The 15,372-nt window shown below is 38.1% G+C and overlaps 4 protein-coding genes across 5 annotated transcripts; all 4 read left to right on the top strand.

Annotated features, from left to right (window-relative positions):
• The first annotated feature begins 3,052 nt into the window (after nt 1-3,052).
• LOC107035853 (EF-hand calcium-binding domain-containing protein 1) lies at nt 3,053-4,174 on the top strand. The gene is made up of 3 exons (XM_015253451.1): nt 3,053-3,179; nt 3,571-3,923; nt 3,989-4,174. Exons 1-3 carry the CDS (start codon nt 3,053-3,055, stop codon nt 4,172-4,174), a joined length of 666 nt encoding a protein of 221 aa, XP_015108937.1.
• Nucleotides 4,175-8,765: 4,591 nt separating this feature from the next.
• LOC114841065 lies at nt 8,766-10,148 on the top strand. Its single transcript, XM_029125932.1, has 4 exons — nt 8,766-9,177; nt 9,260-9,687; nt 9,743-10,009; nt 10,089-10,148. Exons 1-4 carry the CDS (start codon nt 8,766-8,768, stop codon nt 10,146-10,148), a joined length of 1,167 nt encoding a protein of 388 aa, XP_028981765.1.
• A 1,138-nt stretch (nt 10,149-11,286) lies between these two features.
• LOC114841066 lies at nt 11,287-12,669 on the top strand. Its single transcript, XM_029125933.1, has 4 exons — nt 11,287-11,698; nt 11,781-12,208; nt 12,264-12,530; nt 12,610-12,669. Exons 1-4 carry the CDS (start codon nt 11,287-11,289, stop codon nt 12,667-12,669), a joined length of 1,167 nt encoding a protein of 388 aa, XP_028981766.1.
• Nucleotides 12,670-13,765: 1,096 nt separating this feature from the next.
• LOC107035814 (odorant receptor 4-like) lies at nt 13,766-15,145 on the top strand. 2 transcript variants are annotated; one of them, XM_029125929.1, is made up of 4 exons: nt 13,766-14,177; nt 14,260-14,687; nt 14,743-15,009; nt 15,089-15,145. In XM_029125929.1, exons 1-4 carry the CDS (start codon nt 13,766-13,768, stop codon nt 15,143-15,145), a joined length of 1,164 nt encoding a protein of 387 aa, XP_028981762.1. The 2 variants fall into 2 exon arrangements, with proteins under 2 accessions (XP_028981762.1, XP_028981761.1); XM_029125928.1 differs by having other exon boundaries at nt 13,766-14,183.
• The last annotated feature ends 227 nt before the right edge of the window (nt 15,146-15,372 follow it).

Raw genomic sequence — 15,372 nt, 5'->3', positions numbered from 1 at the left:
CGGGGAAGCGGGGGGGGGGGGGGGGGGGGTTTAACCGTCATTTATTGTTACTCCCCCTGCGGCTAGACTGTCCAACACTCACCCCTGCCCAATCTTTCACCTCAAACCTTGGAGAATGAGTTTTGAATTATTTTTTTGGACATTAACTTTGGGGGTAATCAAATCTCAAAGTTATTACTTGTATGGGTGTAGAACAACGCGCGTGCCAGTGGGAGTCCAGTTGAAATTAGAGAAAGAGGTTTCTCATCTCGCATCAGCTGTGAAATATAATATGTCTGGGATTCTATTTGTAATCGTGTAAAAAAATCTCGGGAACAGGAGTGACGGGTTGTAAATCAAACAACACTGGGCGCCGAATAACTATTTTTCGTGATTTATCTTCGGCGAGTGTGATTTTTTTATCATAAATTATTCAAACTGAAATTGGTGGGGTGTGACGGAAGAAGAGTGTTGAAAATTTTTGAATGAAGTTTTAGGGACTCGGGGAATTTTTATCGAGTGCACTGAGAGGACAATTTGCTCTGCGGAAAACTGTATGTTCCACGGGAGAATATTTGAGGAAGTAAAGCAGATTGAGTTGAGGGGAAAATTTAATATCTTTCACAAAAATTATATTTTTCGAGCTGTTTGCAAGAATCACAATCACTTGATCTGAGAGAACTCCATAGGTTTACTGTGTGACTGTTGTCTAACTACTCACACCGTCGTGAGGGCCAATACTGTACCTCGCGAGAATTTGTTTTTTTCGCGTTCAAAATGTTCATCAATGAAAAATAAGAAAATCATCGTATTATTATACATTACTTTTATTATCAAAAATGGAAATTTGTAATAGAATTTCGATTATATTTTTTATAGAATACTAAAAAAAGGTGAAATCGTCTATCTTTTGGTCGGTGTCTACGTATTGGTCTGGTTACTCTGTACATTATATATATTCAGAAGTGCTCAACACGCTCGCTTAGAACATATCGAACCCCCACATGCCACATGCAAGCCACCAGCGTTGCCCTCTGCCTCATAAAATACCTCCCAAAGTATTCCTCGCTTGCCCACTTATGCGAAACAATGCGGCAGATCCTTCGTCCAACCTGTTTGCTCTTCAGCAAAATGCGTATGCCAGTAATTTATCTTTAACCGTGCGTAATGAGTAGGTTGTTAATACACTGGGGTACTCAAGAGAAAGGAGGTTTATGCAGTCAATGGTCCAGGGTACCATCTATTAGACTCAGACAGAACCATTGTGGCGAAAAATTTTATGGGACAGGCATTTAACAATTATGCCTTCTCAGTTTCGACTTTTTCTGGAGGAAGTTATTGGTTCTGGAATTGGAAACAATTTGCGTTGATGTAATGTTCTGGTTTGATTGACTGAAAATTTAGTATACTATTATGAAATTATTGAAATTACATGAACAGTGAGGTAGTAATTTTCATGAGAACGACATTAATTTTGATGGAAGGGTAAAAACATCGTGGAATGGCAAATTTCAGTGGGAATTCAGTGAAATTAAAAATTTTCTAGATGCAAGAAGACGAGGATTAGTTGAGTTTCTAATTAAAACATGAATCCATTGTTAAAAAATGTTCCACTGAATTTTAAAGCCATTTTGTTGTTGAAAATTCCTAATTTCATTAGAAAATCCGTGAAAACTGTAAATTTCGGTTTAGTTATTCCGCGAAAATTAATGGAAAAGCAGCAAAATTCAGAGAAATCTCTCCTTGAATTGCAGATTCCTCTCAATTTTCATGGAATTTCTTAAAAAAATCCTGAAATTCCAAGAATTTTGGAGAACTTTTATTGAATTTTATTAATTCAATGAAAAATGAAATTGAGATCAATTAAATGGAATTAATTCAATGAGAAAATACCGCAAAATTTCCTACACCGATAGACTATTTTTTTCTTGCACTCATCTTAAGATCATGCGGACGAATGGAAGAGAAATTTTACCGAACACGTTCGTTAAAAAATCATTCTCCATCACCGAAAAATTCTCCGCCGTCATTCACGTTCACTGGAATAATTTTTGATGGAATGCAGGATAAATTTTACAGCTTCAGCACAAATTCCCCTCCCGTTCAGTAAATTTCCGCGAGTCAATGGAAAAAAACTCACTACTCGTCTCCTGAAAACGGACTTCGCCCCCCGACTACTTGACTTGTCCGGTAATTTATCTTTTTTCCCCGTACACGGTAAATATTCTCCCTAAGTCTCCTCTCATAATAATCAAATTTTTTCTCTCGCAACATCCAGTGGCACAGGAGACATTAAAAACGTTTCCAATGTAACTTTTTACCCGTCCGATCTCGACTCGCATGAAATTTGCAACAAAATGCCGTCGAGCCGGGTTTCTGATGATCATATTCGTTGTTAACTGTTGATTCATCTTTTTTTTCATCATCAACTGTTTCGTCCTCAACAGAGTCGTCTCGATCCCCGGGGGCTTTTGTGTCAGTTTATTGCGCTCAACCCGGTGAAATGATGTCATTAGATATACTTAGGTGAGACTTTATTGGTCGTTCTTTGTGTAAGGTCTTGCGAGAGGAGAGCGGAGGGACAGGCGACACCACCGCGTCTTCCACATACAAACGGTTTTCGTAACACTTCTTGGGGTTCAACGACAATTCATCGGTTATCACGCCGTATTATACGACTGCGCCCTTTTATTACCCACCGGTAAACGCATCCTCGCGGTGCTACAGCCGCCGGCTTTTACTACCGTCTTGACTGTCAATGTACCCTCGGCTGTGTCGTCTGCTCGGTTAACTACCGCCTGAAGGAAGACAAAAATTTTTAAACATTCTTTTTCATCCTTTATCTGAGATTATGGCCCACTGGGGCTTATTCAAATTATTTGGAGGCGAAGATTCTTGGGCGGGTTTACTGTTTTGGGGAGTCCAGAAGTCAAAACACTTTTATTACGGCTTTTTGGAGGGATTAGGGGAATAACGTTAGTTATTACGACTGCTTTCAACTGTCGCTTGTTCTAGGTTTAGTGTTTCGGTGAATTTTTTTGGTTGAAATTTTGGTATTTTTCGTATCGTTAAAATGCCTAGGCAACTGCCAATTGACATGCTCAATGACTCGTCGCAGGAGACTGTGTATATCAGGAAGAATCGATCTGTATTTAAGAAGTTGGCGAGGACAACGCATTTTAATTTAAAGGAAGTTGAAGGTGTTTAACCTATAAGGGAGAGTAATTAATTGATAATGAAGCCATGAGGATGGACATTATTCATTGAAATTATACATCAGTAGTTAATTCTCGAGTAGTTATAGAAAAATTGAGGTCGCTGTTTGGTTTAACTCCATCGAAAAATATGTAAAAAATATATATATTATATGGGCCAATTCCATATTTTTTTTATGAAAAGAAAATATAAAAACAAAATAAATAAATTTATTCATAATAAATTTATGAATTTATTTATTTATGATTTATTTATGTATTTTTTAAAATAAAATACAGAATGTTTTCATTTTTTTTTTTAATCAATGGGACCAATTCAAGATATTTTTGAAAATATTTTTCAAAATACAAATTTTTCCGTATGGGTTGCTTTCAGGATTAGCGGTAATGCACAAAAAAATCCGAGAAAAAATGGGTCCAGTGACGATTTCAGTCTTCCGAGACATAATGCATTCGGGATTGGACTACACCGAGAACATCCGACATTTATTGATAGACAGAGTCTTCTCAGTCATTGACACCCGCACAGCCCTGCAGTTACCCGTGGACCAATGGATCGAGGGCCTGTCCATAATCCTCCGGGGCACCATGAGCGAACGCATCAAATTTGCGTACACAGTGTACGATCAGATGAGAACGAACAAGATAAAGAAAGAGCAGATATTCCCGATGATGAGGGGATGCCTGATCAAACTGGAGGGGGAAGAGGATCCGGACGAGGCAGTCAGGGTAAATCTCGATCCATCAGTACCTCATATCGAAGACTGTTGACATTGCCCCATCCCGTGAATTAGGATCTGATAGAGATGATGCTCAAGACAATCGACGTCGATCGTGATGGGAAAGTCGATGAGGACGAGTTCAAGATTGTTGTCAAGAGGAATCCACTGTTGCTGGAGTGCATGGGGCCGGTGTTTCCTTGCAGGGAAGCCCAGTATGCCTTTTTAACGACGTTTACCGATCGATTGGGGGATTTATGAAGAGGTAAATATACGGGGGATATTCAGGGAGCATTCAGCCAATGTGTGTCCCCCAGTCAATGGAATGCTCACGCCGATGAGCAGGGTGAATCGAACAGGAGTTATCCGCCTTCGGCGATCTGATGATGGTCCATTAGATTTTGAAGCATACCTGTCGACCTCTGTTCACGATCTACTGAGCCATCAAGGCCGCTATTATTAGTGAGCAATCGTTAATGATGCGGGATAATACTTGGAACAGTTAACTTGAAATATCAAATATAAAGAATAAATTCCATTGTTGGGGCAGTCCAAATTGAGTAACTCAAGCATTTTTTTAGGGTTTTGAAAAATGAGGCGATTTTTCGATTGAGTATTTCTACGATGTCTCGCGCGAGGGAGGGATATGATCGCCTTAATCATATTGATATCTTATGGGTTGGATATTATTCCGTATTATTTCACTCAAAGGTGACCACCAGAATTAACTCATCCCATTCCTCAATAGAAATCTCCACAAAGCTTCTCAAAAGTAAACAAACCGCGCAGGTCCCCCCAGCCCCCCGCAACCGCGGCTCGTGATATAAACCTCCCAATCGCCAAAAAACGCCTTTTTGCACTCGTTACGAAATATACTATTTTACGTTGTTTTTCTGATAATCTTTATTGAATTTTTCTCTCCGTGTAATAACGTGGCTGAATGGATCCTAGGCATTCGGTCTTTGCGGGTAGCCGACCGTGATACCCAAAGGAACCTCAGGCTTTTTCAAACGTAGATGCCGGTGTACCGATCAACTCGCCAGGAATACGTACTGTGTCTCGTGGAGGGCGCCAGCTGAGAAAACACGCCTGTGGCATGTCGACGACGTGCGTTTTACGCGTGTAACGTCCAACAGAACGTCCCCCCAATAGCGCACCTCTTGCACATCGCAATTTGTACGCGCGATCGATTTTTACTTGCGCATATATCTCTTCACTCGGTAAACCCCGGTGTGCCTCAGTTAATGCCACTCATCTTGCTAACATAATCCCTTCATTTTACCTTTTTCCCTTCATTTTTCCCCCTGCCCTCTCGTTTGCAAATCCCTCGGAGGTGGATTCGCTGGGAATAAACGAGACGCTGGGATGTATTATCCTCCTTACTATGATAGTTCCTCATGTCTTGATAACTCTCACCTCAAATTGGACGATGAGTAGACAGCGCGGGGCGGCGGGGGGCTAGAGCGTTAGAGGCTTGATACATAAATTATAATCAGTCTCGCACCTTGTACGATTCCCTCATCCAAATGCCGACGATATTTTTTCTCTCCCCATTCCCATGATTATTTCTTCTTTCAAAATGTAAACTACTACGTGATGAAACGCAAAGGCAATTCGATTTGTGTGTGCCCACGCAAGCAGCATTAGCATCAAAGGGCTACGCACCGCGCGCCGATTCATTTCTTCATCTCTGCTTTTTTTTATTTCTTTTTATTATAACCGAAAAGGATTATGGGTGGGGAGATATTCCACGTGCGCGTGCGCTCTTTGTCGTGTGATTATCCGGGGAATGCTGGATTCGAATGAGGGATAATTGGAGTACTCACGCGTTTTGGTATTCATTCGTGAGGAAATGGTGCGGGTGGGGATTGGTGGCGGAGTTTTCGGTGAGAAAAGTGGGGGCGGTAAGCTCGGGATGTCGGGGTATTCGGCTTGACGCGATTATGATATTGTGTGTGACAAAGTTGGCGGTGAGAACGTCTGTGATACTTGTGTAGTACACTTGAAGGAGAGAAAATGAATGAGTGAAGGTTGTTCAGTTTCAAAGCGAAATATTTATCAGTTTTCTAAGAAATTTATCAATTATTTGAAAGAGGCATTTAAAGTGTTCAATTGATAATAATTCTATAAGTCCCATCTATTTATATACAATACCCAGACTAATTCTTCATAAATCTCCTGGAATGTTCAAGTGATTTGAATAATGTTTGTTGTTGCGGATTGAAAATCAATTCAAATAATTTTTTAAAGCAAACCGTATCTCATCCAATGAACAATCAACACTTGTAAAATTATTCCAATTTCAGTCATTAAAAATAACCTTCAATGTCAGCGTGGAAGATAAAATAACAAATTATGTTTATCCGTCAGTGGTTGGTCATTCCGGGAATTTTAAAAACTTAATTCCTTGAACTCTGAAACTGGGATTCAACACTAAAATGATAATCAATTTTGGAAAATCGACTTATTGTACACATTTAACCACTTTTTGAGAAAATAATTTTTTTTTGGTCTTTGAGAAGGAAAAAGGCCGTTTCACTTGGCCTCATTTTCCCTTGATAATAATTTCCTTTTTTTCTTTCAATTTTTTTTCAGTCAATTTCAATCCCGGAGCGACAATAAATTACAATCATCAAATAAATTTTTATCAAGTTCAAACGGAAAATGTATTTTCTCTTTTAGTTCGTGGTTTGCCTGGTTTTCAACAATAAAGAAATTCAAATAAAGAAATTTTCTTTTTCAAAATTTATAAATTATGAGTGAAGAATTTATTTGGATCAAATACAGATTTATTATCAATAAACAACCATATATTCAATATAAATAGAACATCAAACGAAACAAATTTGTAAATTGAATAAAAACGTTATTTCGTACGCTTTAAATAAACTTAAACATTTAAACATTTCCCAGTGGATTTCATTTTCCTGATATTATTCATTTATGGTTGAAAGTGGATAGAATTGTAATGACAGGTGAGTGATTCTAAGCCCCCTTCAATTATTTCTCGACAATATTTGTGATTCATATGAGTCGACTTTGAAGCTCATCATGCCGTTCACGTATAAGTTTGAGTCCCTCTTCACGAATCACATCCATAAATATGACGCATCTAGAAGCAGGTTGGACAACAGGTAGTGGAATTATGAATTCGCCTAGGGAATGCAGGATGAATCCTCGGTGCAGGATGTGTATTTTTTATTGCTGTCAGACCATATGTGTTTCCAATGGGCTGGGGGCATTGAGTGTCCATGGAAACACGGAAAATGAACATGACACCAGTTCTTGTTGGGAACAGCGGGATTGGGACTGCCACGCGAGCTGGACAAATGGGCTCGGAAAAAATGTGGGTTTCGAATTGGGTGATTTATGGCGGTTGTTGGTTAAAACATTCTCGGAAGGCATGATTTTAATTTTTCAAGAACTAATATTCCGAGGTTTCCTAATGACGTGATCATTCCTGCGAAGGAAATCAATCAAGAAAATGATCAATATTTGTGGGAGGAGTTCAGTCACGTAATTTATACTTGAGATTTTTCTTAGAGCATTCAACTTTCACGGAAAGCGATATTCAAAAATTTAGTTTTTATGGTTAGTAGACTAGTAATTTTTAGGAAAGTGATACTCAATGTCATTTGAAAGAGGAAAGATCACTGAAAATTCAATAGAATTCCACATTTTTTGAACAGCATTGAGATGAGAATTCCTCAATCTATTCGAATTTTCTATGAAATTATGAATATTCAGTGTCAAATTACGGTGAATTTTCCATTAATTGAAGATTCAGGAATAAATTTACCGAAATTTTCCTGATTTCTATCAATTATCAGGAAATAATTGAACTGAAATTTACAGTTCTCATTTATTTATCAGTGGAATTAGAATGTGATGAAAATTTCTGAAAAGTTCAGGCAAAAATTTTTAACAATGTGCAAATTTTTCCATTTACACCCAAAGAAGTGATGCATTTAAATTAAATAAAATCCTTCATCTGAATTTTTCTTATTCATTTCAATAATATTATATTTGTGTTGAAACAAATCGCTCTGTCTCCGATTTTTCAAATTCCTTGCTATCCCAAAGTAACGTGCATAATTCAGTAGCCAAGTGGTCAAACGGTTTATCAATTGGGTATTGGCCAGTTTTCAATGAATATCTCGAAATCCAAGGGAGATAGCACTATTTTTCTCATAACCTTTTTAGTAGCGCTCCATTCGCTCTACAAAAAAGGTTATTATAAAAATTTCGCTATCTCGCTTAAATTATAAAATATTTCTGGAAAACTCAACTAAAGACTTTGACTTGAACCGTTTGACCACTTCGCTACTGAATTGTGTTTTCCTATATCTTGCGGTCAATGAGCTTATTCTCTCGGACTTAGTAGGGATATGGTATTTCCATTACATTTTTGTGGCAGTGTTAGTCTTAAACTTAGTATTATTTACGTCAATACTCATAATTAATATGCCCAAATGAGTGTCATCAATTCACAGAAGTGCGCTTGTATTTCAAAGTAAAATCGTAAAACAGTGACCCACTTGCATTTTCACCTCAGTTGTTGTATTCATATCCATAGAAACCATTCCTTGTTCTCTATAATTAGCGAAATTTATTTAACGAAATCGCTAATGAGAGAATCGATCCAAAAACCCAATACTCGGAGTTGCATACTCATTGATTAGTTGAATTTAGTCAAATGTTTCCTCAAATTACCTGGTGTAGTAATTACATTTATGGCTGTCACCTTCGCGGGCTTCGATGACGAAAACATGCGTCAGTCTCCAAACTGAAATGACAAAGTGAGGACTTCAAAGAGGACTTCTCCTGGAATTGCAGAGTGAGCATCCACAAAATGGACTGGCTTCGTCGAATGTGGAATAGACCATTCCATGAGTATTCAAGTGATGAAAATTACGAATGGGAAATTCAATTTGCTCGATTGGCTCTTTGGCCAAGTGGGATCTGGCCGGAAACTGGAAAAATGACTAGAATCCGATTTTTTTCTGCATTGCTGATTATGGTTGGATTTACGATTGATATGGTACTCGGGATGAATGAAATCGTAGCTCGCATGTCTGCAATCTCATTTTTCACTCCCTACATAGCCTCTCTGATTTCACTTTATTCGAATGCAAATACTTTTCTCTCGATATTGGAAGAAATGCGTGGAAATTGGAAGACAGTTTCTTTTGAAGATACGGAAATCCTGCATCATTATGCCAGACGTTCAAGATTCTTTTCGTGGATAGTAGTTATGGGAAAGGGTTTCGGTTTGATCGGTACGTGAATTCGGGTAGTAATTAAAAATAACAGTTATTGGTGTTGATCGCTTACTTCACTCTTCAGTTGGACTTCAACTATTCGAAAATTTTATTGCAAGGAAACGAGTGACGACACCGGATGATTCCCAGGATTTGCCGTTCTCCAATAAAGCATTCATTTTGGCTTGCATCTCCATCATCAGAGAGATAACACTTCTAGCAATTCGGATCACAGAGATGGGCATCAACTTATGTTTCATTTTGTTGACTACCCATATTTGTGGACAGCTGGTTAAACTAGGCAGCCGAATACAAGCGCATGAAGGAAAAATCCGTCATTCACTAGGAGAAGATATATTGCAGAGATGCAGTTGTTTGAAGTGCATTGTTGATTCTCACGTAGGAATTTACGAATTCGTTGCACGAATTGACGGCTATTTTCACAAGACTATGTTCCTACAACTCAGTCAATCTGTTATTCAGTTCGCCATTAATGGATTTCTCGTTTCAGAGGTGAAAATTCAAACCAATAAAGGAGAATCATATTTTAATGTTCTTGTTTGTTTAGGCATTCATTCACAGGGACTATGCACAACTCATCCAGTATTCGTTCTATCTGTTGTTGAACTTTCCAACCTTTCTTCTGTGCTGCTGGATGGCAGAAATGGTGCAACAACAAAGTGCAGCTCTCGGTGATATTGCCTACTCTACTGAATGGATGACAAAAGACCCAAAAATTGCGCGTCATTTGATGTTCATTATTCGCCACTCGAGAGTTCCGCTCAGCCTTACTGCGGGCAAATATTTTGTGCTGTCCCTGAGTCTTTTCAGAGAGGTTTGTCTACAATTAATTTCAATTGAATAAACTTAATCAGTGATAATATATTATATGCTGTATTTCATTTATGTTGCAGTACGTTTTTACGTCGATATCATATCTATCAGTGCTTGCCAATATCAAATTACGTCAATGAGGAAGTGTTTGAGAAGCCGCTCGGGTCTATAATGAGCGGAATTTTGTGTACTTTTTGCGGTCATTTTCAAATAGGTGAATGTACAATTGTGAGTCAACATTAATTCTTAATTCTTGATTTCCATCCATGGGTCGTGCGTGCCATTGATATATCAAAGATGTGTGAACATTGGAGTACTTTTGGTTTACGTCAATCAAATATTGGGATGATTTCACAGTGAAGAGTGCGACTTTTTACTACTCTCTCTGTATACGGAGAGAAAAGTCGGGGAAAAATTCTAGTGCTGGGCACCAGAAAGGAGACGCAAACTGCCGAACTCCCACATTTTAATCGAAATAAGAATAAAAATTCTAGTTCAGCACGGAAATTTTGCTGTAAGTCAATCAATTTTTGCAAAGAAGCACGAGAAAAATTCTAGAGCTGGCACTAGAAAATTTCCCGGTGTGTCAATTTTGTGGGGAATTCCGTAGAAAATTGTGGGAAAAACTTCATTAATTCTTGGTAACATTATAAATTTTATTGTGACAAAACTATGCAGCCTAAACAACCAATAGATGTACGACTGGATTAGAAGATAAATTCAGAAGATTCGTCAATAAAAAAATTATCAATAAAACGATGTTTTGTGATTGTACAATAAAGGTGTCTATTGCTTCCTGACTTAGCCCAGTAGAGATGTAGTTTTTCAATTACATTTTTATTGCAGCGTGCGTTGAACTTAATATCATTTTCGTCAGCACTCATAATTGATATGGGCGCATGACTGTCATCAATTCCGAGAAATGTGCTTGTATTTCAAAGTAACATCGTAAAACAGTGACCCACTTGCATTTTCACCTCAGTTGTTGTACTCGTATCCATAGAAACCATTCCTTGTTTTCTATAATTAACGAAATTTATTTAACGAATGGCTAGTGAGAGAATCGATCGAAAAACCCAATACTCGGAGTTGCATACTCATTAATTTATTGAATTTAGTCAAATGTCTCCTCAAATTACCTGGTATAGTAATTACATTTATGGCTGTCACCTTCGCGGGCTTCGATGACGAAAACATGCGTCAGTCTCCAAACTGAAACGACAAAGTGAGGACTTCAAAGAGGACTTCTCCTGGAATTGCAGAGTGAGCATCCACAAAATGGACTGGCTTCGTCGAATGTGGAATAGACCATTCCATGAGTATTCAAGTGATGAAAATTACGGATGGGAAATTCAATTTGCTCGATTGGCTCTTTGGCCAAGTGGGATCTGGCCGAAAACTGGAAAAATGACTAGAATCCGATTTTTTTCTGCATTGCTGATTGTGGTTGGGTTTACGATTTTTGCGATACTCAACATAAATGACATCGTAACTCTCGTGTCTGCAACCGTATTTTGCACTGTCCACCTAGCCTCTCTGATTTTACTTTATTCGAATGCAAATACTTTTCTCTCGATATTGGAGGAAATGCGTGGAAATTGGAAGACAGTTTCTTTTGAAGATGAGGAAATCCGGCATCATTATGCCAGACGTTCAAGATTCTTTTCTTGGATAGTGGTTATGGGAAAGGGTTTCGGTTTGATCAGTACGTGAATTTGGGTAGTAATTAAAAATAACAGTTATTGGTGTTGATCGCTTACTTTACTATTCAGTTGGAGCTCATCTACTCGAAAAAATTCGTGCAAGAAAACGAGTGACGATACCGGATGATTCCCAGGATTTACCGTTCTCCAGTGAAGCATTCATTTTGGCTTGCATCTTCATCATCACAGAAATAACACTTCTAGTAATTCGGATCACAGAGATGGGCATCAACTTATGTTTCATTTTGTTGACTACCTATACTTGTGGACAGCTGGTTAAACTAGGCAGCCGAATACAAGCGCATGAAGGAAAAATCCGTCATTCACCAGGAGAAGATATATTGCAGAGATGCAGTTGTTTGAAGTGCATTGTTGATTCTCACGTAGGAATTTACGAATTCGTTGCACGAATTGACGGCTATTTTCACAAGACTATGTTCCTACAACTCAGTCAATCTGTTAGTCAGTTCGCCATTAATGGATTTTTCGTTTCAGAGGTGAAAATTCAAACCAATAAAGGAGAATCATATTTCAATGTTCTTGCTTGTTTAGGCATTCATTCACAGGGACTATGCACTGCTCATCCAGTATTCGTTCTATCTGTTGTTGAACTTTCCAACCTTTTTTCTGTACTGCTGGATGGCAGAAATGGTGCAACAAAAAAGTGAAGCTCTCGGTGATATTGCCTACTCTACTGAATGGATGACAAAAGACCCAAAAATTGCGCGTCATTTGATGTTCATTATTCGCTACTCGAGAGTTCCGCTCAGCCTTACTGCAGGCAAATATTTTGTGCTGTCCATGAGTCTTTTCAGAGAGGTTTGTCTACAATTAATTTCAATTGAATAGACTTACTCAATGATAATATATTATATGCTGTATTTCATTTATGTTGCAGTACGCTTTTACGTCGATGTCATATCTATCAGTGCTTGTCAATATCAAAGCACGTCAATGAGGAAGAGTTTGAGAAGCTGCTCGGGCCTATAATGAGCGGAATCTTATGTACTTTTTTGCAGTCATTTTCAAATAGGTGAATGTACAATTGTGAGGCAACATTAATTCCTAATTCTTGATTTCCATCCATGGGTCGTGCGTACCATTGGTATATCAAAGATGTGTGAACTTTGGAGTACTTTTAGTTTCACTTTTTACTTTTTACTACTCTCTCTGCACACGGAGAGAAAAGTCGGGGAAAAATTCTAGTGCTCGGCACCAGAAACGAGACGCAAACTGCCGAACTCCCATATTTTAATCGAAATAAGAATAAAAATTCTAGTTCCGCACGGAAATTTTGCTGCAAGTCAATTAATTTTTGCAAAGAAGCACGAGAAAAATTCTAGCGCTGGCACTAGAAAATTTCCCGGTGTGTCAATTTTGTGGGGAATTCCGTAGAAAATTGTGGGAAAAACTTCATTAATTCTTGGTAACATTATAAATTTTATTGTGACAAAAATATGCAGCCTAAACAACCAATAGATGTACGACTGGATTAGAAGATAAATTCAGAAGGTTCGTCAATAAAAAAATCATCAATAAAACGATGTTTTGTGATTGTACAATAAAGGTGTCTATTTCTTCCTGACTTAGCCCAGTAGAGATGTAGTTTTTCAATTACATTTTTATTGCAGCGTGCGTTGAAATTAGTATCATTTTCGTCAGCACTCATAATTGATATGGGCGCATGACTGTCATCAATTCCGAGAAATGTGCTTGTATTTCAAAGTAACATCGTAAAACAGTGACCCACTTGCATTTTCACCTCAGTTGTTGTACTCGTATCCATAGAAACCATTCCTTGTTTTCTATAATTAACGAAATTTATTTAACGAATGGCTAATGAGAGAATCGATCCAAGAACCCAATACTCGGAGTTGCATACTCATTAATTAATTGAATTTAGTCAAATATCTCCTCAAATTACCTGGTATAGTAATTACATTTATGGCTGTCACCTTCGATGACGAAAACATGCGTCAGTCTCCAAACTGAAACGACAAAGTGAGAACTTCAAAGAGGACTTCTCCTGGAATTGCAGAGTGAGCATCCACAAAATGGACTGGCTTCGTCAAATGTGGAACAGACCATTCTATAAGTATTCAAGTGATGAAAATTACGAATGGGAAATTCAAATTGCTCGATTGGCTCTTTGGCCAAGTGGGCTCTGGCCGGAAACTGGAAAAATGACTAGAATCCGATTTTTTTCTGCATTGCTGATTATGGTTGGATTTACGATTGATCTGGTACTCGGGATGAATGAAATCGTAGCTCGCATGTCTGCAATCTCATTTTTCACTCCCTACATAGCGTCTCTGATTTCACTTTATTCGAATGCAAATACTTTTCTCTCGATATTGGAAGAAATGCGTGGAAATTGGAAGACAGTTTTTTTTGAAGATGAGGAAATCCTGCATCATTATGCCAGACGTTCAAGATTCTTTTCGTGGATAGTAGTTATAGGAAAGGGTTTCGGTTTGATCGGTACGTGAATTCGGGTAGTAATTAAAAATAACAGTTATTGGTATTGATCGCTTACTTCACTATTCAGTTGGACTTCAACTATTCGAAAAGTTTATTGCAAGGAAACCAGTGACGACACCGGATGATACCCAGGATTTGCCCTTCTCTAGTAAAGCATTCATTTCGGCTTGCATCTCCATCATCAGAGAGATAACACTTCTAACAATGCGGATCACAGAGATGGGCATCAACTTATGTTTCATTTTGTTGACTACCCATATTTGTGGACAGCTGGTTAAACTAGGCAGCCGAATACAAGCGCATGAAGGAAAAATCCGTCATTCACTAGGAGAAGATATATTGCAGAGATGCAGTTGTTTGAAGTGCATTGTTGATTCTCACGTAGGAATTTACGAATTCGTTGCACGAATTGACGGCTATTTTCACAAGACTATGTTCCTACAACTCAGTCAATCTGTTATTCAGTTCGCCATTAATGGATTTCTCGTTTCAGAGGTGAAAATTCAAACCAATAAAGGAGAATCATATTTTAATGTTCTTGTTTGTTTAGACATTCATTGACAGGGACTATGCGCAGCTCATCAAGTATTCGTTCTATCTGTTGTTGAACTTTCCAACCGTTTTTCTGTACTGCTGGATGGCAGAAATGGTGCAACAAAAAAGTGAAGCTCTCGGTGATATTGCCTACTCTACTGAATGGATGACAAAAGACCCAAAAATTGCGCGTCATTTGATGTTCATTATTCGCCACTCGAGAGTTCCGCTCAGCCTTACTGCGGGCAAATATTTTGTGCTGTCCCTGAGTCTTTTCAGAGAGGTTTGTCTACAATTAATTTCAATTGAATAGACTTAATCAATGATAATATATTATATGCTGTATTTCATTTATGTTGCAGTACGTTTTTACGTCGATATCATATCTATCAGTGCTTGTCAATATCAAATTACGTTAATGAGGAGGAGTTTGAGAAGTCGCGCGTGCACTCTTCTGCAGTCATTTTCAAATAGGTGAATGCACATTTGCTCCGTACAGTTTGGAAATGGGTTGCTTCTATATGAAACGACAATTAAACAGAGATTTCCACATTTTTCCTTGAGTGTCCTGAGTGAAAAAGTTTCTGACATGCAGTGAAATACATAAATAAGTGAATAAAAAATATATTAAGTAAAAATATTTTAA

This window comes from Diachasma alloeum, unplaced genomic scaffold (genome assembly GCF_001412515.2).
Source record: "Diachasma alloeum isolate Michigan unplaced genomic scaffold, Dall2.0 Dall_scaffold_00201, whole genome shotgun sequence".
Classification (NCBI taxonomy): domain Eukaryota; kingdom Metazoa; phylum Arthropoda; class Insecta; order Hymenoptera; family Braconidae; genus Diachasma; species Diachasma alloeum.
This window is presented reverse-complemented; position numbering and strand designations above follow the sequence as displayed.

What these genes read in the sequence shown, in the direction of transcription:
- LOC107035853 (XM_015253451.1), top strand. Translation starts at nt 3,053, where the DNA reads ATGCCTAGGCAACTGCCAATTGACATGCTCAATGACTCGTCGCAGGAG. An exon ending in TAATTTAAAGGAAGTTGAAG is followed by an intron (nt 3,180 to 3,570) that starts GTGTTTAACCTA and finishes GGTTGCTTTCAG; the next exon opens with GATTAGCGGTAATGCACAAA. An exon ending in ATCCGGACGAGGCAGTCAGG is followed by an intron (nt 3,924 to 3,988) that starts GTAAATCTCGAT and finishes CCCGTGAATTAG; the next exon opens with GATCTGATAGAGATGATGCT.
- LOC114841065 (XM_029125932.1), top strand. Translation starts at nt 8,766, where the DNA reads ATGGACTGGCTTCGTCGAATGTGGAATAGACCATTCCATGAGTATTCA. An exon ending in GATAGTAGTTATGGGAAAGG is followed by an intron (nt 9,178 to 9,259) that starts GTTTCGGTTTGA and finishes TTCACTCTTCAG; the next exon opens with TTGGACTTCAACTATTCGAA. An exon ending in CCCTGAGTCTTTTCAGAGAG is followed by an intron (nt 10,010 to 10,088) that starts GTTTGTCTACAA and finishes TTTATGTTGCAG; the next exon opens with TACGTTTTTACGTCGATATC.
- LOC107035814 (XM_029125928.1), top strand. Translation starts at nt 13,766, where the DNA reads ATGGACTGGCTTCGTCAAATGTGGAACAGACCATTCTATAAGTATTCA. An exon ending in AGTTATAGGAAAGGGTTTCG is followed by an intron (nt 14,184 to 14,259) that starts GTTTGATCGGTA and finishes TTCACTATTCAG; the next exon opens with TTGGACTTCAACTATTCGAA. An exon ending in ATGGATTTCTCGTTTCAGAG is followed by an intron (nt 14,688 to 14,742) that starts GTGAAAATTCAA and finishes TTGTTTGTTTAG; the next exon opens with ACATTCATTGACAGGGACTA.
- LOC114841066 (XM_029125933.1), top strand. Translation starts at nt 11,287, where the DNA reads ATGGACTGGCTTCGTCGAATGTGGAATAGACCATTCCATGAGTATTCA. An exon ending in GATAGTGGTTATGGGAAAGG is followed by an intron (nt 11,699 to 11,780) that starts GTTTCGGTTTGA and finishes TTTACTATTCAG; the next exon opens with TTGGAGCTCATCTACTCGAA. An exon ending in CCATGAGTCTTTTCAGAGAG is followed by an intron (nt 12,531 to 12,609) that starts GTTTGTCTACAA and finishes TTTATGTTGCAG; the next exon opens with TACGCTTTTACGTCGATGTC.